Source organism: Alternaria ethzedia, assembly GCF_023757985.1.
Source record: "Alternaria ethzedia strain BMP 0044 chromosome Unknown scaffold_3, whole genome shotgun sequence".
Taxonomy (NCBI): domain Eukaryota; kingdom Fungi; phylum Ascomycota; class Dothideomycetes; order Pleosporales; family Pleosporaceae; genus Alternaria; species Alternaria ethzedia.
In genome coordinates, this window is record NW_026056196.1 from 427190 (window position 1) to 450890 (window position 23701).

Consider the following 23701-nt stretch of genomic DNA (forward strand, 5'->3'; position numbering starts at 1 on the left):
GCGGCACTGAATAGGTCATCAGCACAGCCTCTGCCTTTGTCTATCCGACGCGGTGTCCCGAACATGGATCCAATTATGATGGCACATGAGCAGAAGCCACTGCCATCGCTACCCACCGACAGACAAACACGTCTTCACTCTCACATTCGGACATCAGAGGAAAGTGATCGCACGTCGTCGGAATCACTTTCTTCTCATAATTCTTCGCGCCACGACTCTGTCATTTCCGATGACCAGCCTTCACCCCGCCGCCGCCTCGACCTGCATGTCCGGACATCTAAGAAAGTCCCTACGACCCCAGCCCCCTCATCGTCAAAAACACCAATCTACGAACAACACAAGTGTATCAATATGGTAAATGGGGTTGCAACCTACTTTCCCTCTCGCGTCTCACAAATCAGCGGTGCGTCTCGCCCAGGCTACGTCAAAGGCTATGACAACGACACCAAAATCAGATACGAGACCGATGGCCAGTCATTCTACGCGCACCGCAGTGCTGAACAATTATTTTCACCCATATCCGACCACTTTGACGTTGATGAGTATGAGTATAGCCAAGAAGGCGAGCCGCACGTTGAAGATCAAGGGATCACTGCTCTACCGGCTAAACAAGTAAAGAGGAGGAGTAGTGTTACTAAGCTGGTGGAAAAGGTACTCTCCAAACTTGACGGGCTGGGGCTGACGAAGAAGCTCAAGGAGGAACGGAGGAGTAACAAGAAGAAGCAAAGTTGGCGGGAGCATGGGTATCATGATTGACAATCAAAAAATGGATTTGAAAACGTACTCTCAGGATCTATTCTGCTCACAGTGATGTTTGATTAGCTAACAGGAAGACAGGATACTGTTGAGTGAGTATGCGTGGGAGTGAGTGCAAATGACTCATTGTGGCTTGAGGTGGCTGCGCCGAGGATAGCTTGGCACGTGACTTGGTGGTCGCCAGTACTCCCCGGGCCAGTAAGTGTGAATTGATTTACCTATATAAGATTTGAATGCCTGGATACGTCAATTGGCCAGAGAAAAGCCGATCGCATTCGCGCCTTCATACGAGAGGTACTTTCCTACCTTCTCAGCCCAGAGCCGCCTACCTCTTCTCCACGCAACCCTCACAACAAACAACTACACAGACAACCTCTGAGATGACATCGGAATCGCGGACAGCGTTTCCTTGCAACACATGTTCTCTTTCTTTCACAAGCAGTGCGCTACAGCGTGCACACATGCATCAACCCTGGCAGTAAGATGATACTGAGCATGTAGCCGCCAAACTTATTAGACTGACGTTCTGTGACAGCATCCACAATCTCAAAAGGCGCATTTCTGAACTGCCAGCTTTATCCGAGCAAGACTTTGGAATGCTAGAAGGCAAGAGCGAGGAGGTCACGCCCCGACAGAGAAAGAACGACGATGCTCTCATACGGAAACCTCAGACAGCTGTTGCGCGCAACATTAGCGGACGCACTACCAATTCCAACCCACGGACAGAAGATATACAAGACGACCATCCCAAGACTCTGTCATCAACAAGATGTCTCTTCTGCCCCTCTTCCTCTCCCACTCCGACCACAAATCTAGACCACATGTCGACACAGCACAGCCTCTTCGTACCCACGCCTTCGCAACTCTACTCGCTAGAGTCTTTTCTCTCGTATTTGGCCGTTCTGGTTTACAAATACCACGAGTGCCTCTACTGTGGACAAGAAAAGGGAAGTGTGGATGCTGTGCAGACGCATATGCGAGACAAAGGGCACTGTATGATTGAGATGGCTGAGTTGATGGATTTCTGGGATGAGGAGGTGAAGGAGGAAGGTAGCGAGGATTGGAATTACAAGATGCAGGCCGAGACGCATCTACCATCTGGATTGGCCATTAATCCCCGGTGTAGCAATAGCGCAGATGAGACGTCATCAAGAGCTGCCAACCCAACTCTCACACCTTCGCAGCGCCACGGTCTAAGACACCGAAATACGAAACCCGCCATTACTGCCGCCGAATCCTCATCCTCCCAACAACCTCCTGCCACGCATTCACAGCCCGGTCATCTATCCTCATATCACAACAGCAACGATCCCCACCGCAACCTCACTACCACCCCGCGTACAGCAAAAGGTCTGACCGGCCTGTCCAACCAACAACTCCGCACTCTTCAGATGGTGGATAGGAGAATGAAGAGCAGAGAGGAGAGCGCAAAGGCCAAAGGAAGGTATGCATCTCAACAGCAGCCGGTCAAGACTGTGTATTATAAGACCGAGAATCCTGTGTATCAGGCTGGGTGGTCGGATGGGGGGTGGATATGTGGAATATGATGGAATGTTATGGTTTTGTGGGGAGTGGGTTGAGGACTACAAACATGCTGGCAAGTGCGTGGTGAAGTGCTGAGTCGGTCTAGGAGGTATTTAGTTAGGATGCGAAGGGTGGATGATGTAGTCGAAAACGTATGTAGACTGCAAGAGCTTTGATGAAGAGCAATCTTAGAAGATGATAGTGTTTTGGAGGATGCCAGGCTTACTTGTGTACTGAGCCATTTCGTCTACTGTATGCCTGACCCGGAAACTATTCACCAAGTGTACAGAGCAAGATATATGTCCTCACAAGCCTATGTAGGCGGCAAACACCCTCATAATGAGCCACCGAAGCACCCAAAGTACCCTGAAGGGAGCAACGCATACCCGGATATCTACATACCAGACTCAGCCCTCTTCACCCACAAGTCCAGATCAGCGCTATCAAGAATGCAAATGCCTTCATCGATGTCCATCTCATCTTCATCGCCATCCACGTACAATTCCTCGATGTCGTCCTCATACGACTTGTCAGGCTCGTCCAAGCTCATGACGTTGAAGTCGCTCAGATCGCCAGTGTCGATTAGCGTCGCTTGCGAGCCGATGTTGCGGGCTACGTGCATGTCGACGACTCAACTCTAAAGCGGAGCACTTATCTTACTGTGCTCTTAGATGCGCGAGGGCTTTGAGTAGAATGCCCCCAGCGCCAATTCAAGAGGTAACGACGATGACAACATATAAGTGATGCGTTGATGACATCTACCTTTCGATAAACCCGAGAAGTACTCGTGGAAGGTATTGAGGGTAGGCAATGGTCTCATAAACCTATGTAGATGGAAAAGCTTCTACCCAACAGTTCCGCCAAACACTTAAAGTGGCTTGAGGAGTGCCAGGCATACCTATCTCTACACGTTTTTCCAGTCATACCACGATGTCAAGTCCACACTCGCCATAGCCTTAGCACCACCTCCCTCCTTTACCATTTCATCCAAGCCCTTCTCAAACCCCTCACCTGGCTCCTCCACTCCAGATACCTTGAGTTCTTCGCCGCCCTCAACAGCTTCTTTGTATTCTTCACCCTTAGCACCATCACCCTCACCCAACACCCTCACACCAGGCATCCCCTCAATCAGTCCCTCTAGCAACGCATTCCCAGCACACAACTTCTTGATCCTACTGTCGTCATACTCGAACAGCGACGGCAGTACACGTTTATACACAAACGGCACATCGCCCTGCGGTACCGACGGCGTAGTCTTCTTCTTTCCCCTCTTCCTCTTCTTAGTCAGCACCTTCTGCGCCATTTCATTCATCTGATCTTGACCGCCTTTAAAGCAGAAGTCGAACAAGGCGCGTGTCGGGGGAGGTACTTGAGTCCAATCTGGACACGCATTGCGTGCTTCGGTGAGGTATGTAGTCAGCTTCGCTCGGACATATTCGTTGCGTGAGTCACCGCTGAGTACGATAAAATCGTCGGGGTTGTCTTTCAGCATGTGAACGAAGGCGAACTGGTGCTTTGTGGGATTCGCGGGGTCGAACTGGGCGCCGAGACTGGGATGCTGGACGTATTCCATGCAGGCTAGTGTGTAAGCCTGTAGAACGGCGTTAGTGAAGTGATAGCCTAAGGTCTCGAGAAGACATACCGCCATCATGGGTGTGTCAGTCTTGTTGAGCAGTGACACCAGATTGACCAATAGCCGAACACGCGTTTGCTTGAGGTAGCGGGAGAAGCACATATGACGATTGACGTTGGAAGTGAAGTAGGCGAGTATGGTTTGAACTGGCCATTCTGACATGGGGGTGAACGATTGCATTGCCCGCGCGATAGCGCCGCGGTGCTTGAGCTGACCGGCAAATGTCGCGCCTTCTGCGACAGCAGCGCTATGGATTCGTTAGTATGAACAAGTTGTTGAATGGACTTATGAACACGGAATAAGACTTACACTTCATAGGGAAAGTACTGTTGCTGCGGGGAAGGAGAGAGAATGGTTTCGAGCGGTAGCGTCTGCTGGGCGCGGAGGCCGTTAGGTACCCTGTCGGTCTTGCGGCGGAGAAGCTCTTCAAGCGCCGTCATATCTTCAGGTGTCAAGTTCTGCGACATGTTCTCGATATCTTCGGTGTTGTCGTCCATGTTGGTGGCGGAGTGCAAGCGGACAGTGTCGATCGCAGTGAAGAGAACGCGGAGAGCGCACTTTACGCGACTGACTAAGACCTTAGGGGAGTAAATGACGCGATGAAGCAAACATTGGGCGGAGTCACGGGATGAAACTGGACAGAGTCCATCGGGAAAGCGGAGAACCCGGGCTACGCGGTTGTAAAATGCGACAACACGCCTTAATATTGGATGGCCAACACGACGGAGTACATGTGAGACGAAGATAAGGATAATCAAAGTAGCCATGGTGTACACGCAACACTTCCAGCGTGTGCGTTTCATTCGTAACTACGGCAGTTGGGAATGACTCTTAGCAAGCTGGCCAGCGGACGAAATCTGCCTATCCAGTACCGTGAAGATCTACCAACAAGCTGAAATGCTAGACCTACTGTCGCCGAATATGTATCGACGCCAAATCTATCTCCATAGTCTGTTATCCGCCCAAACAGTGTCGTAGAGAACCAAAATGCTGCTCAATCGAAGTTTAGTGTGATAACGTCACCGAGGCGTGAAAGATCGACCTCCGGCATAGTCAGGACATGCAAGACAGGTCGAGCTGGGCCCTCAACCGGGGTGACATCCATTCCGATGTCATTGGAAACCTTCAGACCATCGAGCCCATCAGCGATGTCGTCCACAACTAAGATGTCCACAGTCTCGTAGGTACGAAAACCCTGCATAGCTTTCAAGAGTCCCGTCAAGATGCGATAGTCGGCGGTGAAGGGCTGGTACTTGGTCACATCGATCTCGATGACACTGGTAGGGCTGACGCCAGAAATACTATCCGGTTTGTCATCCTTGACTATGTGTTCAGCTTCGAAGAACTCGATGAGAGCCGGTCCAATCTCAGCCAGCTTCTGGTGACGGACGTTGTGAGGGTCGAAATTGGCTTCAATGGACTTCCAGGACTCGACTAGCTGACGCATGTCCTTCAAGATAGCCTTGTTGCGGTTCTGCGTGCAGATATCGAAGTCTTTGGGGTTTTGTAGCAGCTCGTGGATGAAACGCTCGCGATAATGTGTTGGCTTGAAGCCGCGATCTTGGATGCGCTTGTTTCCGTTCTCTTCAGCGCAGGCGAGCATGTAGACCTTCTGGACGTTCGTGGCCCTGTTCTCGTATTTGGCGTACGCGGCGAGGTAAAGGCGAGCGCGGGTCTGTCGAAAGTAACTTGAGAAGCTGATGTTGTCGTTGCTGTTGCTGCAGAAGTAGGCCAAGGCGGTCTCAAAGCCCCATTGGCCCATCGGGACGCGGTTCTTGATGTTGTACTTCACTTCTCCGCGACGGAAAAGCACGCCTGCTAAGGTGGCGCCCATGTTGACTTGCATGGCAAGCGGATGACTAGCAGGAATTGTCAGCGCTCTCCACGACCACATCTCGGGGAATGCGATAATGCTTACTCTTGATAGGGATACATGTTGTTGACGCCATTCGCAGCGAGGATCTGGTCGAGCGTGATATTAGGATAGAGAGCCGGTGAGACCTTGATGAGTTTGCGGCGAAGTACCTCACGCAGGAGCTGGTACTCAGAAGGCTCGCCGACACGTCTGACAAGAGCTGCAGGGTTAGACATCTCCAGGAATAGATGTTGTAGGAAGCTAGCAGGGTGTGTTGGGGGGAAAGGTGTCGCGGAGGATATTTGTTTCCAGAAGATACAGGCTAGCGGGAACACTAAGGTAGAGAGATAGTAGGAAGGTGAGTGAGCGGGTAGTCGGCAGGTGAGAGGGTGGGTAACATAGTGAAGGGAACACGGTAGCTGCCTATTTGCGATGCCTTCACTTCGCTTAGCTGGGCAAAAAGAAAGGGCAAAAAAGAAGATACACCGGTGTCTTGTTCCCAGATCCATATCTAGGGTGTATGTATTGGTTTTAAGAACTCCGAAGAGTATTAAGGTAAGGTGGGGTTTAATGCCCAGGTCCTGACTTGAGAGAGAAACACGTATTTCTGCTCCCAGGTCACCACTCAGCCCAAAGAATGCAACTCGGTGTTGCAAACTAAGGGCTGAGTGGTTGGACCTGGGCTCGAACGTGGATAGTCAGCGAGGTTTTTCATTTTGGGGGGGACACTTAACTAATGGTGTGTACCAACCTGCGACACGAGGCAGGCTTTACGGAATAATTGTATTACTCTCAAATTGTAGCAATTATATACCCATGGTAAGTCCAATTCTCAATATCTAGATGCAAATTTGATATCGCTGTGTTGATAAATGTGCGTGGTAAGCGGGCGCGACTCCGCTCTCACTCAGGGCAAACGACCCCACAATAGCGGTATCAGCGCGGCTGCCTGATATGAAGCGCTAAGCGCAAGACCAGGCTTGAACTACTCCGTCCTGCAAGGTATGCGCCGTTTCCCTATCGTTCATCGCCATGTGACGCGCGACCAAGACGTCACTCCCGTGCTCTTAAAAAGAGCCGTGGGGCTTTCCCCAAACCTCGTCAGATGAGGATTGCTTCAGTGGCAGCCGAGTGAACACCGTAGGCGATAAGTGCAATGCATGGGTCAGGTGGAGGCTTGAAGGAAGAAATTGGACGCTGAAATTTGCTTGCGACGAGGCTTATGGATGTGCGAATCCTAACAGAGAGATAAGAAAGCAGACGACTCCTTTCGCAATAACTTGATGGAGACATAAAGTAATGAGGCAATGCATGATGTAAAGAAATGATAATAGTCGATGCGAAGACCTCTCAGAGGGACTTCCCTGGTGAGGCAGCGCGTATTATCACGGGCATTTAGACAATAGCAAGACAATAGGGAGACTTGACAACAGTGATAGAGACAAATTCTAGCATATCCATGAGGCATGAAATGAATTCGCAAGATATTTGTGGGTGAGAGACACGGAAAAGATAGAGATTCGCGATATATGGAGTGGACGAGGAGGATGTGGTGAGGTTTGAAGCTCTGACGTTGTGAAGAGACGCGTCAAACTTCGCGCACTACACCACTTCGGGAACGGCAGCCCACATCCTCCACGTGCACCTTCCACGAACACTTCAATGAACTTTACCTTCACTGTCGGCATTGCTATAGGAGCTACGTCTCGGCATAACGTGCTTCTGAGGGCTCTTCTGACTCCTCGAATTACTTCAGCTCCTTTGCAACCTTCCAGTAGCACCAGTCATCTGCTCCCTGTTCTCAAGCATACGCGTTAAGAGAGTCCTGCCGAATCCCATATTCCCGTCGACTAGTTTGGTAAGAGTAGCTAATGTATAGAGCTGGGTCAGTGATTCTGTTCTTATTGTCTGCAATGTACTGATAGCCGAGAACTGCGGAATGACCGGCATGAACGGCCAACCCGGCACCTGAAGTTGCCACGCATGTGCTACTGAGACTTACTCTAAGAGATTGCAGGATCTTAACTAGAGCGTCAGCCAACATTTCGTGGCGGTCGGCATGAATCCAACAGTGTCTGAAGCTCGTAAGTGCTGAGCTGGGCTATGAGACTTCGACAAGGCCTGTGGGGGTCAGGATGACGCATATGGTCTAGCGTCTTGGCGCCCCTGTCGACGCGTCTGGACGAGGGCTCCCAGCCTCCGTCTTCTCGACTTCTCCCGACCGTCATCATGATAGCTAGTGCACTCGCGCTATGGCGTCTGACTTCTAGTGCTGTTGCAGCCAATACTATGTCATGACGCTTCTGTCTCGGGCAATCGCTCTCTACCAGGCAATCGCATCTCTATCAGGGACTGCGCATGCGCCATCTCGCCCAAGCGTGAAGAGGACGCGTCGAATTTGAACCATAACCTCAACCATAGGCCGACTATCCGTCTCTTTCGACCTAGGGCGCGGCTCAGCCTACCGCATAGATTCGTCATCAGATTTTTGTGTGCGGCCAGGATCCTCAATGGCGATATATGCATACTTATGTATACTAGGCCATGTTTTACTCCCGATCTGCGCTTTCTACTAAGCTCAAGAGCTGTTTGCGGTTTACATAATATTGCTGAACTACCAGACAGGCTTCTACAATCTATAGCAAACGTGCACGGCAAACATCATAGTCAAATGGAAAATGTGGAAAGACTTGCGACGGCCAATGAAACTCAGTATGGATGGGTAGAGACCAGCCACCAAAATCTCACCTCCAGAGATCATCGCCACCAACACCGCCAATGCTCTCCATGATACCCCGTGTCATCTTTCGGTCGTAGGGAAATCCGCGTAGATCACAGTTGGCATCAGCAATGTCAATCGTTAGTCATACTTCTTTGTTCCATGGATGTCTTTCCCACGATAGTCACGTATACGCCGCGCCCAAGCCAAAATCAAGACTACCTGCCCTCTCAAAGCATGGACTATCGTCAGTTGGTGTCAACAGCCCTGACATGCAGGGTCTTTGTTGCTATCGTCGCATTCGGGCAATGGACGGCGCGGGATTATTCTGGGCATCGAACCGCTGTAGCACACTCGTGGCTGCTTGGCCAACTTGTGACGGGATGCCTTGTATCCTACTACGATGTATAAGAGCAGCAATCTGCTGGAGATAGGCTCGTACAACACCATTCACCCTACAGCCCAGATAAAGAAAGTACCCCAACAACCCCTTCAAACATGCATTTCTCCACCTCGACTCTTCTCTCAGGCATCGCTCTGGCTGCCACGGCTGCCGCGTACGACAGCGTCACCTTCACAACATGGAACTGCACTGAGTGCACCCCGGTGCCGGGCACGTTCTGTTCTGTCAACACCCGATCCAACCTTCCACCGGACCTTTGCATCACCATGTGGAATGGAAGTACCACCATCAAGACTTACGACGCAACAATCCCGTCTTGCCAAGGTAACGAAGGCGGACGCATCTCTTCTGGCGAAGGTCGGGCTAACGTGTTGTGCAGTCAATCTCTACCCTGAGTTCAACTGCGGAGGAACACCGGAGGTGCACAAGGACAACGGTGGGGTTTGCGAAAGCAAGATTCCATCGAACAGCTTCAAGATCACATGTTAAGCCGCCTGGCATGTCTCAAGTAGGGATATGATATCTACGAGGTATCTGCAGTACACGCTTTTCCGTCAGCGACGTGCGATGTTCCTCGCGTCTCCGTTTCTTACCACTGCTCGCTGTTCGTTCAACACATGACAGGACGGGTTTATATATTTCTACAATACAGGGCGTCTCCGATCTGTTTGCGCGCATGAGGTTCGACGAAGACCTGCCTACTCATATTGACGGAGCGTTTCTCACGCAATTAACTTGTGAATCTCTTGCGACGTGATCATGGGAGGCTGCCACGAGGGTAAATAGATCGATGTTTTGATCGTGGCGCGAAATGACAGCCACGATCTGGCCACCTCACGTGCACAAAATACTTCTACCTGCTAACAAAGGAGTAGTGAGACCAACACACGGGCAGGACTAGTCGCCTCGAGCCGACGCTTGCTAAAAGAGAGATGTAAGATTGAAGTGGCAAGTCAAAAGTCGTGTATGCTTACTGTATATACGCCCGTTCACCAATAGCTCGCCGTGTGTACCTCGTGGTCTATCCTTAATCGTACTAAAGCCCAACAAAGCCTCTCTTCGTGCTGTCACCGCCGTAACACGGCCTAACAGAGCGTGCCTGCGTACGCGTTCTTGGTCATGAGACGGGTCCATAGCGAGCATCAGCATTCTCACAGGGCAATAATATCAGTAAGATGTTATCGGTTGGCAAAATAACCCGATCATGTAATCCACAACCTCATGCTTTGTATAAGAATGCCTCACTGTGAGCTCGAGAATCATCTTCTCTCCAACCAATTCTTCTCCTAAATCCACAAATTATCCCTCTCCTCGACGCCAAAACTTCCCACTATCTTCAACATGCAGCTCTCAACTACCTTCCTTGCCCTCGCTTCTGTATTCGTCGCATCCAGCGCCACACAGGGTACCCTCTCATTCACGATCTCGACGTGCGCCGCCTGCAGCACCGCATCCGGATGTCTGATTGAGGGCTCAACCAACCTCCCCGCCAACAGGTGCATCAGCATCTACGACGGCAACAAGAGTCTCATCATTACCGAAGCTGCTAACCCCAACTGCAAGAGTAAGTTCCTATACCAGGAATACGACTTCGCTAATCTTTGCCGATAGTCAATCTGCACACATCTTTCGACTGCACAGATGAAGCCCCAGAGGTGTTCGGCGAAGTCGGTGTTTGTGAGGCGTATGGCCCTAAGAACTCGTACAAGATCACCTGCTAGACGATCATGAGGAGTCGATAGGGTTGAACATGGCGGGTGACATCGGTAGATGGTAGCCGGCAACGGCAGTGGTGGATATCAAATCACAGTCTTTACCGCTAGACCCTTTGCTTCTTAGATTTAACAACGCTGCTTCTTGTTAGTTCAACACATAACGAGAGTGTGTCGGACTCATTCAAATCATACTATAGACGCTATTTCGGCCTTGTTCGAATCCCCAGTGATGATGAAGAGTTGAGAAAATGTGATTGTAATGCTACCTTGGGCAAATTAGGCCCACCACCCGCTCACCGGCGAGGTAACTCTCAGACAGTAAGAAACCAAGCAGTGATAAGTCCGTATGGAATGATCAGAGATTTTGTATCTCATCAAGAGACTGCAGATCTCTCCTCATGGGACTTTGGTCGCGTGGGAAATTATCTGCCAGCTTCCGAGCCATTCATCTATGCGCCTCCACCAACCTCCACCAGAATCTTGACCTGGTTGTCCTTGTCGTTGATGAGGCTCTTAAAGCCCTTCTCTTCAACTTCGGTAAGAGCAATCCTCTGGGTGATCATCTCTTTCGGATCCATGTCTCCCCTGCTCAGTGCATCAATCACTTCCTGAAAGTCGCCAATCTCATAAGTTGCAATGCCCATGTAGGTTCGCTCCTTGAAGTTGAAGTCGTTGGTGAAGATGGTGCAAGGCTTCTCCCATATGGCAATGTTGACGATGCAGCCTCGAGCGCGGGTCGCATGTACGGCCTGGTTGAGAGCAGCCTGGACGCCGGCACAGTCGTAGACTACATGTACACCCTTACCTCCGGTGAGTTCGCGACAGCGCTTGGCAAGGTCTTCCTTGGTGGGGTCGATGATGTAGTGCGCTCCGAACTTTCTCGCAAACTCCTGTCTCTTTCTGCTCACTTCTGAGACGATGATCCGATCGCAGCCTTTCGCCTTCAGGGCTAGGATTGTTGATATACCGATGGGCCCACCTCCCAAAACCAATGCGACGTCGTCTTTCTTGAAAGGACTGATCTTGACTGCGTGCCAACCGACAGCGAGGGGCTCGACGAGCGCACCGATCTCGAGTGGAACATTGTCAGGGAGATGATATAGGGTAGAGGTTGGGACGACGATGTGATCCGCAAGGCCACCTCCCCAGCCAGACAGACCAATGAAGCCGTTGGACCAGCAGCAATTTTGCAGACCTTCCTCGCAGGCGCCGCAGGTGTCGTCGTAGATGATGGGCTGAATGACAACTCTGTCACCGGCTTTGTAGTCAGTAACACCCTCGCCAACTTCCTCTACCGTGCCACTGAATTCATGGCCGAAGGTTAGTGGAACCGTTTCGCCGGTGATTGGGTGGGGCGTGGTAGGGCAGAGATTCGCGCCACCTAGGTGCTCAGCTATGGAGCGCATGTTCGTCATTCAAGTACATACCCAAATATTCGTGGAGGTATAAAGCAACGTCAGTCTCGCTGTCTCAAGTTCTGCAACTGGGACCATACCTGATCCGCAAATTCCCACCCATGCCGGTTTTACTTTGACTTGCCCTGCTTTGACTTGGGGTATCGGAATCCTCTCGTATCGCAGATCATGTTGCCCATGGAATCGCAGCGCGTTCATCGAGTTGTCATCTGCCGCGGCGGCCATTATGATTGAATCGGGTTCACACTATCACAAGCGTATTTGAGAGTGACTTGAAAGATGGCGGAGGATAAGAGAAGGACAGAAGTACTTGGTCAAGGTGGCGCAAGTGGTTTGGCTCCTTCCATGGCCGACAAACAGACGTCGCGCTCATTTCCCCGGACTCGGTCAGTCCGTTGGCTTCGGTCTGTTCCTACTGGCAAGCGCATGTGTGCACCTGCTGCCCAAGATCACGGAATGCCCAAAAGGGTAAGCCTCCGGTTCATCACCCCGCATTCACGATGCGGGGTACCAGGTGGCATGGCAAATGGCCGGAAGCTTGATAACGCCAACCGATTTGCAGTGGAGGAACCAAGTTCTGGACGAGCTCATCCATATCAGCTCGGCTCATGTACATGCCGTTGTGGGAGTACCTAGGGGTATAAGAGCCGCGTGCCACTGAGGACTAGCTTGGTGCACCCACGTACAGAATCCTGGACTCGCAGCCTGTCCTCCTGGATGCGCATTCATTGGTCGACGCTACAGGAACCGACAAAAGCAAAATAAATTCTAGTTATGCCTACCGATGAGAGATGAAGGGCATAGGGGGGCGAGGCCCGGGTTATGACGTCGGCAACTAAAGCATGACGCTCGGCACTCGGAACAGCTACGTCGTCGTACTTTCCCCGTTTGGATCGAGCTCGGAAAATCTGTCATCGCCTTCGCTGAATTCGCCGGCGCTCGAATGCGACATTCTTACAAACAATATCTGGACTTGTAACGAAGACGACAGGAGTTATACAAGCGCATTGACGAACCCCCTGTTACTCGGTCCGGTCGGAACGACCAGACGCGTATAGCGTGGATTAGCCAGCGCGACAGGGCATGGTTTGCGATCTAGCCCTCGAGACCGTTGGCAGAACTCCGATGTGACGGATAAAGTCGCGATCATTGACGCGTCAGTGACGGTCAAGAAAAAGGTACAATGCGCGCCATAGCGACAACGCGCTCGTGGCTGTAGGCCTGCCCAATCAGGGAGCAGCAGGAGCCTCAACGGCGGGTACCCTCTCGTTCTCGTCCACTGTTATGACCTCACTGGACGAGACGCCATTGTGACCGTGGGCCGACTCTAACAGCTGGCGGGGGATTGACCGATGCTTGAAATACGTGTGCATGCCCCTCAACACCTGCCCCTCCATCATCTCTCTCACATCCCCAACAACATTTCCCATACTCCAATTCAAACCCAAACGCAACAATGCCTTACCCAGAGACTACCGACGCCTTCGCGGTGACCGACATCAAGAACTGGAGCACATTCAAGCGCCAGGAGGTTAGTCAATAATCCAATCTTCCAATTGATAGCTGTACTAACAATTTCCCAGCTTCCTCTCAAGAAGTTTGAGGAGTACGACGTCGACATTGCCATTGACGCGTGCGGTGTCTGCGCTTCAGATGTCCACACCATCACTGGAGGATGGGGCGAGGAACTCCCTCTACCCCTCTGCGTAGGACACGAGGTTATCGGCAAGGTCGTCAAGGTCGGCGACAAGGTCACCAGGGTCAAGGTTGGAGACCGCGCCGGTATTGGTGCTCAGATTGGCGCCGACCTTACTTGCGACCAATGCAAGAACGACCAGGAGAACTACTGCCCCAACCAAGTCGACACATACGGTGCTAAGCACAACGACGGCACCGTCGCACAGGGTGGATACTCCAGCCATATCCGTGGCCACGAGTACTTCGTCTTCAAGATCCCAGACAACCTCGACACTGCCCTCGCAGCGCCCATGCTGTGCGCTGGTCTCACCACATACTCGCCTTTGAAGAGGTTAGGAGCTGGCCCCGGCAAGAAGGTCGGTATCATCGGACTTGGAGGACTTGGTCACTTCGGTGTCCTTTGGTCCGTAGCTATGGGCGCCGACACCTACGTCATCTCGCACTCTCCCAACAAGAAGGAGGATGCGATGAAGATGGGTGCTAAGGACTTCATCGTCACCAAGGACAAGGGCTGGGCTGAGCCATGGAAGTTCCAGTTCGACTTCGTCATCAACACCGCTGATGCGACTGACAAGTTCGATCTCTCCGAATACTTCTCCATCCTCAAGGTCAACGGTACCTTCCACATGGTCGGCTTCCCTGACAACCCGCTCCCTGCCATGCCCGCCCAGATCTTCGCACCCAACGGCTGCTACATGGGCGCGTCCCACATCGGAAACAGGCCCGAGATGGAGGAGATGTTCCAGCTTGCATCCAAGCAGAACATCAAGAGTTGGGTACAGGAGATCCAGCTCAGCGAAGAGGGCATCAAGGAGGCTGTTGAGCGCGTGTACAAGAACGACAACGTCAAGTACAGGCTTACCCTGACTGGCTTCGACAAGGTCTTCGGCAAGAGGGCTTAGATAGCTGCAAGAGCAGTGTGGTTGCCTTCTAGTACATAATAGATATCTATGAATAATGATGAATTTTGACGAAACTATTGCGCACTTGGTGTCGTCATTCCTGCCCATCGCGCGCGCTCGCCCCACCACATCTCAGCGCGTCGCGTAGTTTTCGCCGGCGGGGATTATCCTGCCCCAACACCACAAATACACAACCCCCACCTACTCCACGGTGCTCCTTCAATTCCCACCTAAGCCCCGATCAACTCTCCGCGATGCCGTCGGTACCGATCCATCTCCCTTCCGCTTCCGCAACATCCCCACGCGCCGAGAACCCCCTTCCACAGCTCCTCCACACACCCTCGGGCCTTGCCCTCATCGAAATCCAGGGCACAATCCACTTCCCCCCGCCTGCAGCCTCCGTGGCCTCCACACAAGTCGGCAAACTCGTCTTCCCACACTACAATCCCGCTATTAACGACCCGAGCGATACGAAATGGATGAAGCGCGTCTACATGTACGTGGGCAAGGGCCAGCGCATGACGGGCGAGTGCAAGAAGCTGCCCAAACCGCTTGGTGTCATGCGCAAGAGGGAAAAGATGGATGTCGAGGATGTGGAGATGAGTGGTCTGGGGGACGAGGATGGTGCGAAAGATGAGGAGTTGGAGATTGTGGAGGTGGTGAAGTACAAGATTGTGTTTTCGTCGCGACCGGAGCCTATTAGTGGCGTCGCTGAGGTGGACTGAGGAGAGGAAGATGATGCAGATGCTTTTGTCCAGGTCTAAACGCCGGGATGGCCACTCGTGGTACACGCATAGCCTTCGAACGATCGCGCAACGAACAAGAGCAAGCCTACGCACACGCGACGAGCCTCATATCATACGCGCGAGCCGGTGACTGGATGGATTGTCCGTGTCGCACTGTCGCGAAACAATGGGATATCATACTGCCACACTTCGCGCTCAGACTTTAGGAGGGCGACCAGACCGACTGTTCAGACTTCGAGAAGGACTTCCGAGCAAGCCTCTGTTGTACGCGATATGAGCTGTACCCGGATTCACAGGCTCGGTCGGCAATCCCTGCATCGGCTGCAGTCACAAGGATCGGGTGTTAGCCACTTGGACACCAGTATATTGATTAAGCAATTTGGCGTCGCACAAGCATATTGCAAGTTCAGCCTCGCTCCCGGGTTTTGGTGCTCGCTTGTCGCCCTAGGGTACTTTAACCACTTTACGCGGCGACCACGGTCCGAATCATATCCAGCACGAGCACTATATCTGGCATCATGTGGTAGCGTTCTGGAATGAGGATGGAAGATATATGGTAGCGGGATTGTACATCAATATGGTCTATTCCCGAGAAGACGAACAGTTAGCTATCCATCTGAAGCAGTTGCCATACCTTGCCTCATCATGCGTTGCTCGATCACGACTCTGCTGGCCCTGCTAGCGAGCACTACTCATGCGGCTGTAGGGGATTGGCAGCAGTGTATGCTCACCACAAAGCAGCTCGAGCTCATTCACTAATGGAAGACTAGGTGGTGGTACGAACTGGTCTGGAGAGACAGCATGCAGCTCAAGTGCTGGCTGCGTCAAGATCAAGTAAGAAGCTGAATCCCATTAATGCCTCGTGCACCGGTGCTGACTCTTCAGTGACTACTACTCTCAATGCCAACCTGGTGCTGCGCCTGCACCTGCACCTACATCTGCGTCTACACTCTCAACCGTGCCGATACCAACATCAACAACAGTCTCACCAAGTGCACCAACCACCACCAGCACCCCCGCCGGCACCGGCCCAGGCAAGACACTCCAAAGCGGCTACTACTGGATCCGCGGAGTCGCAGCCCCCAACTTCCACAAATACTTCCAAACGAACCCCCTCTACTCGACCGGCCCCGCCCTCCTCGGCGACTACACAACAGCAGGCCAGTTCCAGGTCGTCAGCGGCCAGCTGGTCCAACTCGTCTCCGCGCCCGGCGAGCCTGTCAAGCTTCTCTATGCTGTAGTGTCTGAAGAGCGCTCCATCAACGGCATGTCTCTCGCTGTCAGTTTCTCGGAGAGCAAGAACACGTACGGTACGTTTGCGTGGGGTGGCGATGATCTGCAGTGGAGTGTTGCGGGTGTTAATCGGCCGAATAAGAGTGCGTGGTATGTGTGTACTGGGCAGAAGTTGTATATCAATTTGGGGAATTACTTGTATCAGACGCCGAGTGGGTGCGCTGATCAGACTGTGCATTATTACAACGATAAGACGGCGAACAACTAGGGCATGCATGCATGTGGTTGAAGAGACTTGGACAGCAGAAAGGAGAAGAGTCAGGGCGAGATAGATCAATTGGGTTCAGTAAACTAAAGATCCAGACAAGAAGACCATGACTCATAAGAGCTCATGGCTAATTCAGTCGAATCTCCGTGTACCATTCAGCACCATCTTCATGATGTCCCGTATGTACACACACAAATGCAGTGCTTTTGTTCTCTGCCGGAGCCTTCTCTTCCTCAGGTCTTCTCCGTCATCTGCTCGATCTAGCAGAGGTAACCCACGACGTCGCCGACAGTAGCGCAGTTGGCCATGAGGGGGTAATCGCACTGGCTACCATTGTTACCAGCCTCGCAGCGGAAGAGCGGGCAGGTGGAGTCGTAGGGACCACCGATCTGGCGGACGACGTCGGTGAAAGGGTTTCCGTTCATGCAAGAAAGTTGGTACCTGCAGAGGTATTAGCATCAAATTTGGGAAGGCTTGAGGTCGGTACAAAGAGGCAGTCAAGGTGTGGGAAAGACAGTTCTTGGTGAGAAGAAGAAGGGAGAAAAACTAACTTACCAGATCTTGTGATCTTCCTTAGCCCAAGTCATCTGGTATTGATAGACCGTCTGCCAATCCGCTGGCTTGCGGGCGACCTTGACTATTCCCATGAATTAGCGATACTTCTCATCGAAACTGTCTCTCAGCTCCGCAATTTTCACTTACCAGAGTGTCCACAGCTATCCTCAAGAATAGGCACAGGCGTGATGAACTTCTGGCCCGCGCTGACCTTGACTTCCTCTGTGTCCTTGGCACTCATCGGACCGCAGTTCTCGCCCTGGCCCATGCGCGACCCGGGTTCAGCGGCGACGCCCTGGCGGACCCAGACATCGAAGCCGCAGTTGTTGTTGAGGACCAGGTGGATGGAAGGAGCGCTGTCAGGGAAGTTGGGAATGACGGTCGCGTTGGTGAGGGAAAGAACCGAGACGAGGGTCAGGAAAAGAACGGCGAGGATGTACATGATGGTGAGCTTTTGGGGGTTGACGAGAAGTTGTATGTTTGTGTTTTGCTTGACGCTGGATGGGGTTGGAGAGAGAAAGATTGTTTTGGATGGAGGGGCGGTTTTACTCGCAAGATTGCTTCGAAGTGAGAGGTGAAGGTGAGGAAGGAGCGGAGGGGCGCTATTTCCCAAAAGATGCAGTCCAAGTTTTGCAAGGTGAAGGTGAGGAAGGTGGGTGACCTAATCAGGACCAGACCGTAGTCTGAGTCAAAAGCGCACTCTTATCATTCTGAGTAGTAGCAAGAGCGCTTTATGTGCCTCATGTCATCTCTTCATCTCCTTTCTTAGCCGCGCATCTTGAGCAGCACCGGTCGAGATGCGGAGACGATGCCAAGCTCAGAACCAAAGACGTGAGCGACCGAGTGTTTGGAGTTGGATCAGGACATGCAGTGTTCGATAGGCGGTCTAGATACATCAGCGGTCAAACTGTCAGTCAAGGAGCTCATGTAGATGAGTTCAGGCGGTGCAAACACGCTGGCATCGATGAGGCGTTTCTAACTAATTGCGGAGGAAGTGTGGAATGAAACGCATGATCTATGTATTGTTTTCATTCGAGCCGAGCAAGATGAGAGTATGAGACTGCCGTCCCAAGAGATCCGATGGGGAGTACTATTCAGTGGGTTGAGCAATTGAAGGACCGAGCACTTTTGTCGTTCCCAAGTCATTTCGGCGGTTGGACAGGTCATGCATGAGGTGTCTTTGACTTTGTGGTTAACTCCATATGCTTGGTACAGCCTATACGTGGCAAGCTTCTCCACCACAAAAAATGCAGCAATGGACTCAATGATCACTGTGAGTGCAGGACAACGAAGATGTGCATGGTGATAGGTTATTGATGATTAATAGATGAACGCCGGAGTGTCTCGCAGCATATCTATCTAGCTCATGTTGCGCATTTGCCAAATGCCATACAAAAGCCCTCTGATATCCAAGTCTATATAGTTCGCGAACACTCAATCAATATCCTCGGCTCCAAGTCAACAACGACCGTCATACCCGCCAACCTACTCCAGCCTACCACAAAGCACTCCGACAACGCTACCGATAGTAGCGCAGACAGGCTGGATCGGCCAGTCGCATCCATGGACCGGATCTTTACCGTACTGGCCAGGCGCGCAGTGAACGAAAGGACATGTGGGGCCGAAGCCAGCGAGGTAGCGCTCAACATCCTGGAATGGCGCACCGTCCTCGGCAGAGAGATTATACCACATACGGCCGTCATGGGGGTCCAGGGAGTACTCGATCTGGTAGACGTTGCGATCCTCGGGATGGTAGGCGACCTTGACTGGGTGTGTATTAGCAGAAGCAATTGCAGGTAATGAGGAAGATTAGGACATGAAATAGGAAATACGTACTGTTGTGACCACACTGGTTCAGCTGACACGGGAAGGGCGCCTTGTACCTATGGCCTGGTAGTACTTCCACCATCTGGGTCTCCCCAGCATGGTCGCAGGGCACCCCAAAGGAGTTGTTGGCAGCGATAGATAGACGAGCCCAGACTGAGAAGGGACAGTGGTTCCGAAGTTCACCTCGAATCTGAGGAATGTCTGGGTCACCCATGCCGATCCAACTAGGCACGGATATAGACGCCATCGAGGAGCCGGGCTCGATCAGTGAGGACATGAAGTGCTCAGGGGAGAAGACATGGGTCCAGTCCTTGGACATGTCTTGGGTCTTGAAATCAGTCGGAGCGGCGTTGGTAAACACAGTAAGGAAGCTGAGTGCAACTATCCACGATCAGTCGAGCTTGAAGACTTCATGGGGCAACTTACCAGTGAAGTAACTGGAGGAATGCATCGTGTCGATGATAGGTAGATCGGAGAGGATCTAGGAGATCTGATATGTGAGAAAGAGAGATAAGATCGAGTACTGTATATAGGAATAGCTTTCGGGAGAAATCACTGGTCAGGGAAGTCGGAGCTGGTGTAGAAGAGAAGGAACGAAGAAGTTCGCAGCTTATATGCGCCATTGAGTGCACGCTACTGGCACTGTTACAGCGCGCTCTTACCGTCATAGCGACCAAAGACCCAGGTGACTCTTGCGATAATCGCACGTGTGAACCAGGAGGCGGTGTTAGCTGGCGGAATGACGAAAAGAAGCCAAGGAACCGAGAGCGTTCGTCGCGGAAACGAGTGAGCAGAAAACGAAAGGCGATAAAGGCCATTTTGAGTTAGGTAAAGAGCACGTTCTTTGATCACGGGTGCCAAGTGGTCTCGAATATTGGGTGTTCGTTTGATATTACCCACAAGCGGCGTAATCTGTGAGCAAGTTACCAGCCCCGTGGCAATACCGCGCCTTGATGTGACCATGAAGCCTCGAAGGTCAGACCGCTGATGACGCGCTTGAGGGGATCGTTTACCTGCACATAACATCGCGCCACGAGGAAGTCATCGATGGAGTTGGTGACGGGACTGCGCCCAGGCCCAGGCAGGCTCTATCACAACATCGTCTTCGCGGCGTTCCATCCCGCAGCCCAATGCCAAAGCCTCGCATCTACTGTCTTGCCCTCTTGATCGTACTTGACCAAGCGGTCGTACAGCTCGTCGATTGGCACCACGACCCTCTCGATGAACTCGCCATCATCCAGCGCCTGCTCGGGCTCCGCGTCGCCTTCCTTCAAGTTGACTTCAACCATGGCTAATTGCATATTCGCAGTGCTTAGACCAGGATCGGAGACGATGGTGGGGCTGATGAATGCTAGCTTGCCCTTGTATCCAGTCTCCTCGTGTAGCTCTCGTACGCTGGCCTCGCTAGGTGACTCCTTCTCGTCAACTAGACCGGCGGGAAGCTCGACGCAGACGGCATTGACGGGCGGGCGGTACTGCAGGATGATGATGGTGGAAGGCGGCCGCGAGGGGTGGCGGATGATTGTGGTGATGGCGACGGCGTCGACGCCTGCCTTGCCTCGAGTCTTGCGTGCCGCGGCTTCCCATACGCGGTCTTTGCCAGTTTGATCCTGCCATGAGATCTTCTGGAACTCGATCCACTTTGCCTCGCTAGCAGGAAGTGGCTATAGAAGTAGACGTACGCAGTCAGTCACATATAACATTTATATCGTACAGTTTGAACTTACCTCTACTTTGACGATCTTTGGATCTTGCGGCATGTTGTAGGCTGCGCAGAGTGGTGCGCGGGTGTGGAAGGTGCGTGGGAGAAGGCTGTGCTGTGTAGTCGAAATGCGCAGTCGCGGTATGGCTCGGTAACTGGGTTTAGCAGAGGTCGGTAATTGTTTTGCAAGTAGAGAAATCGGGTGTCTGTGCATCGGTGGTGACTGTTGATGTCAAGCTGCTGCCGATTGTGAACGCTGACGTAGGAGATTCGGAGCTAAGCCAGCCCCGGGCCCCGCGTCGCGCTATCACGAGGTCACGTGGACACGCTGAGTGGATAATCCCCCGGGCTGGTGGTTCTTGCATTGACGATACTTCTCATTCAAGAGAACTTCTCATGGACAATCAGGAACAAGATGGAGTAGCACGAAGCTTAGGTCTTCCTATCTAATATAGAGACCCGTATACTACCACAAGACGTTGTTGCGCTGCCGCATGCCAAACCCTCTAAGCAGGCGTCTTCCTCACATCCGTCAATTTAACCATCAACGGACTCTTCTCCCAAGTATTGTACGCCTTCAGCCCCTTGAACTCATCCTTCGGATCCCAAAGCGGCGCTCTATCCGCAAACTCAACATCAAAGTTCCACAAAAACGCACCCAGAATCAGCCTCAACTCGACATACGTCAGATTTCTGCCAATGCATCCTCTTGGTCCAGTCGAGAAGGGTTGCGCCGCTTTCTTGGAGTCGCCAGCAAATTGTGCTTTGGACTCTGGGGTGTCGAGGAAGCGTTCGGGGATGAAAGTGTCCGGTTGCGCGAAGTTGGCAGCTGAGTGCGATGCGCTCCAGGAACTGACGCAGACTGAGGTGTTTTCGGGTACGGCGTGGCCGTCGATTAGTGAACCGCCTTTGGGTACTGTGCGGAGGAGGCCGACGGGTACTGGAGGGAAGATGCGAAGGCCCTCCTCGATGCAAGCGTTCATGTATGGTAGGCTACCCAAGACGTCCATGTTGATGTCCTCTTCAGTCTTGACCGCGCTTCTCAACTCGTCTTTCAACTTCTTGAAGATTACCGGATTTCTCAAGAGGTAGTTCGTCAGTCCACAGAGCTCCGTTGCAGTAGTTTCACTGCCCGCCACGATGAACAAAGCTGCGTTCATGATCACCTCGTCGTCGCTGACCTCGTTCTTCTTCTCTCGCTGTTTCAGAATGTACCAGATGAAGTCGCGGTGATCGTTGTCTTTCTGGTTCAGTCTCTTCACAGTCTTCTCGGTCGAGTTGCGCAGATGGCGGAAACGGCGTTCGCGGACGACAGTGGGTATGCACCACATGAGGAATTTCTGTGCGAGCGACCCGGGCTTAGCAAAGCGGCGAGTTGCTTGTTCGATTGCGCCGGACTTGATGGCTTCGTAGATTAGGACTACCCAGTTTGCGGACTCAGAACCTTCGCCTGAAACATGAGTGTTAGTATGGGTTCAATAGAGATGTTGCGTTTATCGTTTTGTGCGTAGAACGTACCTTCGCGTAGACATCCGAACGGTTCGCCAAAACTGAGATCGCCAATGATGTCAAAGGTGCAAAAGTTGAACCACGAAACCATATTCGCTGCCTCCCCCTTATGCGCCTTTTCCCTCAGCCTGTCCACAAACAAGTTTACATATCCCTTCAAGATATACTGCTGTTCGAGCAGAGCTTGCTTGCTGAACGCATGCGCTAGCGCTCTCCTCTGCCTTGCATGGTGGATATCAGGAGCCATGGTCAAATTCGTCGCGCCTGGAATAGCTTCCACAGCACCGACGTGGATAGGATCTTTGTCCATGTTCGCAAGCCCAACTCGATGTCCGTAAATATCGTCCCATGCTTTTGCTGTGTTGAAGGAAAGTTCATTGGGCATGACGCGCACTACGGGCCCATATTTGTCGTGGTGGACCTTGTAGTCGAAGGCGATGCGACCGCGTAACAGGGAGATTATCGAGGGAATGGGCGAGATGCGCCATAACAGCGGGCCAGGATATTTGGCAAGAGGGTGAAGTGTGAGGTTGTAGATTGCTGTCAAGACTACGTATGCGACGAACTGGACTTATCAGATCAATGTCAAGAGGAGAGCTGAAAGACGTACTGCAGCGGGTGCCCAGATCGCGATCAGGCGAACGCGATCCTCGTCTACGAAACCCATGGTGAGGTTCGGTCTCTATTCAGTGTTCTTGTAACGAAGAGTCGGAAAGAACAGAAAGCAACAACCAAGCCGACCCAAATGCAGCAAGGCTGAACGGGACACGAACAGCACGACGGTTGAGATATACCAAAGCCGACGGATCCCTGTGACCATGACGCTACATGCACTACAACGCGTAGTCATCCGTCGCTGCCATAGCGGCAGCAGCTCGCCAAAGCATATCCGACGCCATATATGCAGAGCTGTCAAGAAGACTTGCCAAAAGCGTCTGACAATTCTAGCCGACTAACCGCGAGGCCCCAGAAACCAGATTGTCGTGTTTCACAGCATCTGTCATTCCACTGAGGCGTCTTTGCAGATATTGCCGACATGCAAAAAATGATCACGCCTTCTGTGAGGAGGGCAAACTTCCATGCTTGGGGTTGGATATGCTTTAGCGTGATGCAGCGTGGGCGCCCCGCCTGCCCGCATGTTGACCCCGCGCAGGTTTCCACAGTCGGAGCTAGCGAATGAGCGTATGGCCGATGCATGCGACTCGCGCACAGCAATGACATGATCAAGCTTGAATCGTGAG

General features: G+C 52.2%; 12 protein-coding genes across 12 annotated transcripts; 4 read left to right on the top strand and 8 right to left on the bottom strand.

Annotated features, from left to right (window-relative positions):
• Window positions 1-351: 351 nt before the first annotated feature.
• On the top strand, window positions 352-2303 carry J4E87_001626 (uncharacterized protein; the record flags this gene model as incomplete). Its single annotated transcript, XM_049373268.1, has 2 exons — window positions 352-727; window positions 1330-2303. 2 exons carry the CDS (start codon window positions 352-354, stop codon window positions 2301-2303), a joined length of 1350 nt encoding a protein of 449 aa, XP_049236638.1.
• Window positions 2304-2468: 165 nt separating this feature from the next.
• J4E87_001627 (uncharacterized protein) lies at window positions 2469-2902 on the bottom strand (the record flags this gene model as incomplete). The annotated part of the gene is made up of 2 exons (XM_049373269.1): window positions 2469-2550; window positions 2679-2902. 2 exons carry the CDS (start codon window positions 2900-2902, stop codon window positions 2469-2471), a joined length of 306 nt encoding a protein of 101 aa, XP_049236639.1.
• Window positions 2903-3184: 282 nt separating this feature from the next.
• J4E87_001628 (uncharacterized protein) lies at window positions 3185-4410 on the bottom strand (the record flags this gene model as incomplete). Its single annotated transcript, XM_049373270.1, has 3 exons — window positions 3185-3871; window positions 3923-4160; window positions 4223-4410. The coding sequence occupies 3 exons, from the start codon at window positions 4408-4410 to the stop codon at window positions 3185-3187; spliced, it is 1113 nt and encodes a 370-aa protein (XP_049236640.1).
• A 497-nt stretch (window positions 4411-4907) lies between these two features.
• On the bottom strand, window positions 4908-6004 carry J4E87_001629 (uncharacterized protein; the record flags this gene model as incomplete). Its single annotated transcript, XM_049373271.1, has 2 exons — window positions 4908-5772; window positions 5832-6004. The coding sequence occupies 2 exons, from the start codon at window positions 6002-6004 to the stop codon at window positions 4908-4910; spliced, it is 1038 nt and encodes a 345-aa protein (XP_049236641.1).
• Window positions 6005-10231: 4227 nt separating this feature from the next.
• On the top strand, window positions 10232-10611 carry J4E87_001630 (uncharacterized protein; the record flags this gene model as incomplete). Its single annotated transcript, XM_049373272.1, has 2 exons — window positions 10232-10454; window positions 10502-10611. 2 exons carry the CDS (start codon window positions 10232-10234, stop codon window positions 10609-10611), a joined length of 333 nt encoding a protein of 110 aa, XP_049236642.1.
• Window positions 10612-11054: 443 nt separating this feature from the next.
• J4E87_001631 (uncharacterized protein) lies at window positions 11055-12245 on the bottom strand (the record flags this gene model as incomplete). Its single annotated transcript, XM_049373273.1, has 3 exons — window positions 11055-11986; window positions 12033-12066; window positions 12135-12245. 3 exons carry the CDS (start codon window positions 12243-12245, stop codon window positions 11055-11057), a joined length of 1077 nt encoding a protein of 358 aa, XP_049236643.1.
• A 1231-nt stretch (window positions 12246-13476) lies between these two features.
• J4E87_001632 (uncharacterized protein) lies at window positions 13477-14620 on the top strand (the record flags this gene model as incomplete). The annotated part of the gene is made up of 2 exons (XM_049373274.1): window positions 13477-13551; window positions 13604-14620. 2 exons carry the CDS (start codon window positions 13477-13479, stop codon window positions 14618-14620), a joined length of 1092 nt encoding a protein of 363 aa, XP_049236644.1.
• A 254-nt stretch (window positions 14621-14874) lies between these two features.
• On the top strand, window positions 14875-16867 carry J4E87_001633 (uncharacterized protein; the record flags this gene model as incomplete). Its single annotated transcript, XM_049373275.1, has 4 exons — window positions 14875-15322; window positions 16073-16087; window positions 16137-16200; window positions 16252-16867. 4 exons carry the CDS (start codon window positions 14875-14877, stop codon window positions 16865-16867), a joined length of 1143 nt encoding a protein of 380 aa, XP_049236645.1.
• A 260-nt stretch (window positions 16868-17127) lies between these two features.
• On the bottom strand, window positions 17128-17864 carry J4E87_001634 (uncharacterized protein; the record flags this gene model as incomplete). Its single annotated transcript, XM_049373276.1, has 3 exons — window positions 17128-17308; window positions 17423-17504; window positions 17570-17864. 3 exons carry the CDS (start codon window positions 17862-17864, stop codon window positions 17128-17130), a joined length of 558 nt encoding a protein of 185 aa, XP_049236646.1.
• Window positions 17865-18907: 1043 nt separating this feature from the next.
• On the bottom strand, window positions 18908-19700 carry J4E87_001635 (uncharacterized protein; the record flags this gene model as incomplete). Its single annotated transcript, XM_049373277.1, has 3 exons — window positions 18908-19188; window positions 19259-19630; window positions 19676-19700. The coding sequence occupies 3 exons, from the start codon at window positions 19698-19700 to the stop codon at window positions 18908-18910; spliced, it is 678 nt and encodes a 225-aa protein (XP_049236647.1).
• A 640-nt stretch (window positions 19701-20340) lies between these two features.
• On the bottom strand, window positions 20341-21009 carry J4E87_001636 (uncharacterized protein; the record flags this gene model as incomplete). Its single annotated transcript, XM_049373278.1, has 2 exons — window positions 20341-20913; window positions 20977-21009. The coding sequence occupies 2 exons, from the start codon at window positions 21007-21009 to the stop codon at window positions 20341-20343; spliced, it is 606 nt and encodes a 201-aa protein (XP_049236648.1).
• A 448-nt stretch (window positions 21010-21457) lies between these two features.
• On the bottom strand, window positions 21458-23127 carry J4E87_001637 (uncharacterized protein; the record flags this gene model as incomplete). Its single annotated transcript, XM_049373279.1, has 3 exons — window positions 21458-22401; window positions 22470-23025; window positions 23071-23127. 3 exons carry the CDS (start codon window positions 23125-23127, stop codon window positions 21458-21460), a joined length of 1557 nt encoding a protein of 518 aa, XP_049236649.1.
• Between the last annotated feature and the right edge of the window lie 574 nt (window positions 23128-23701).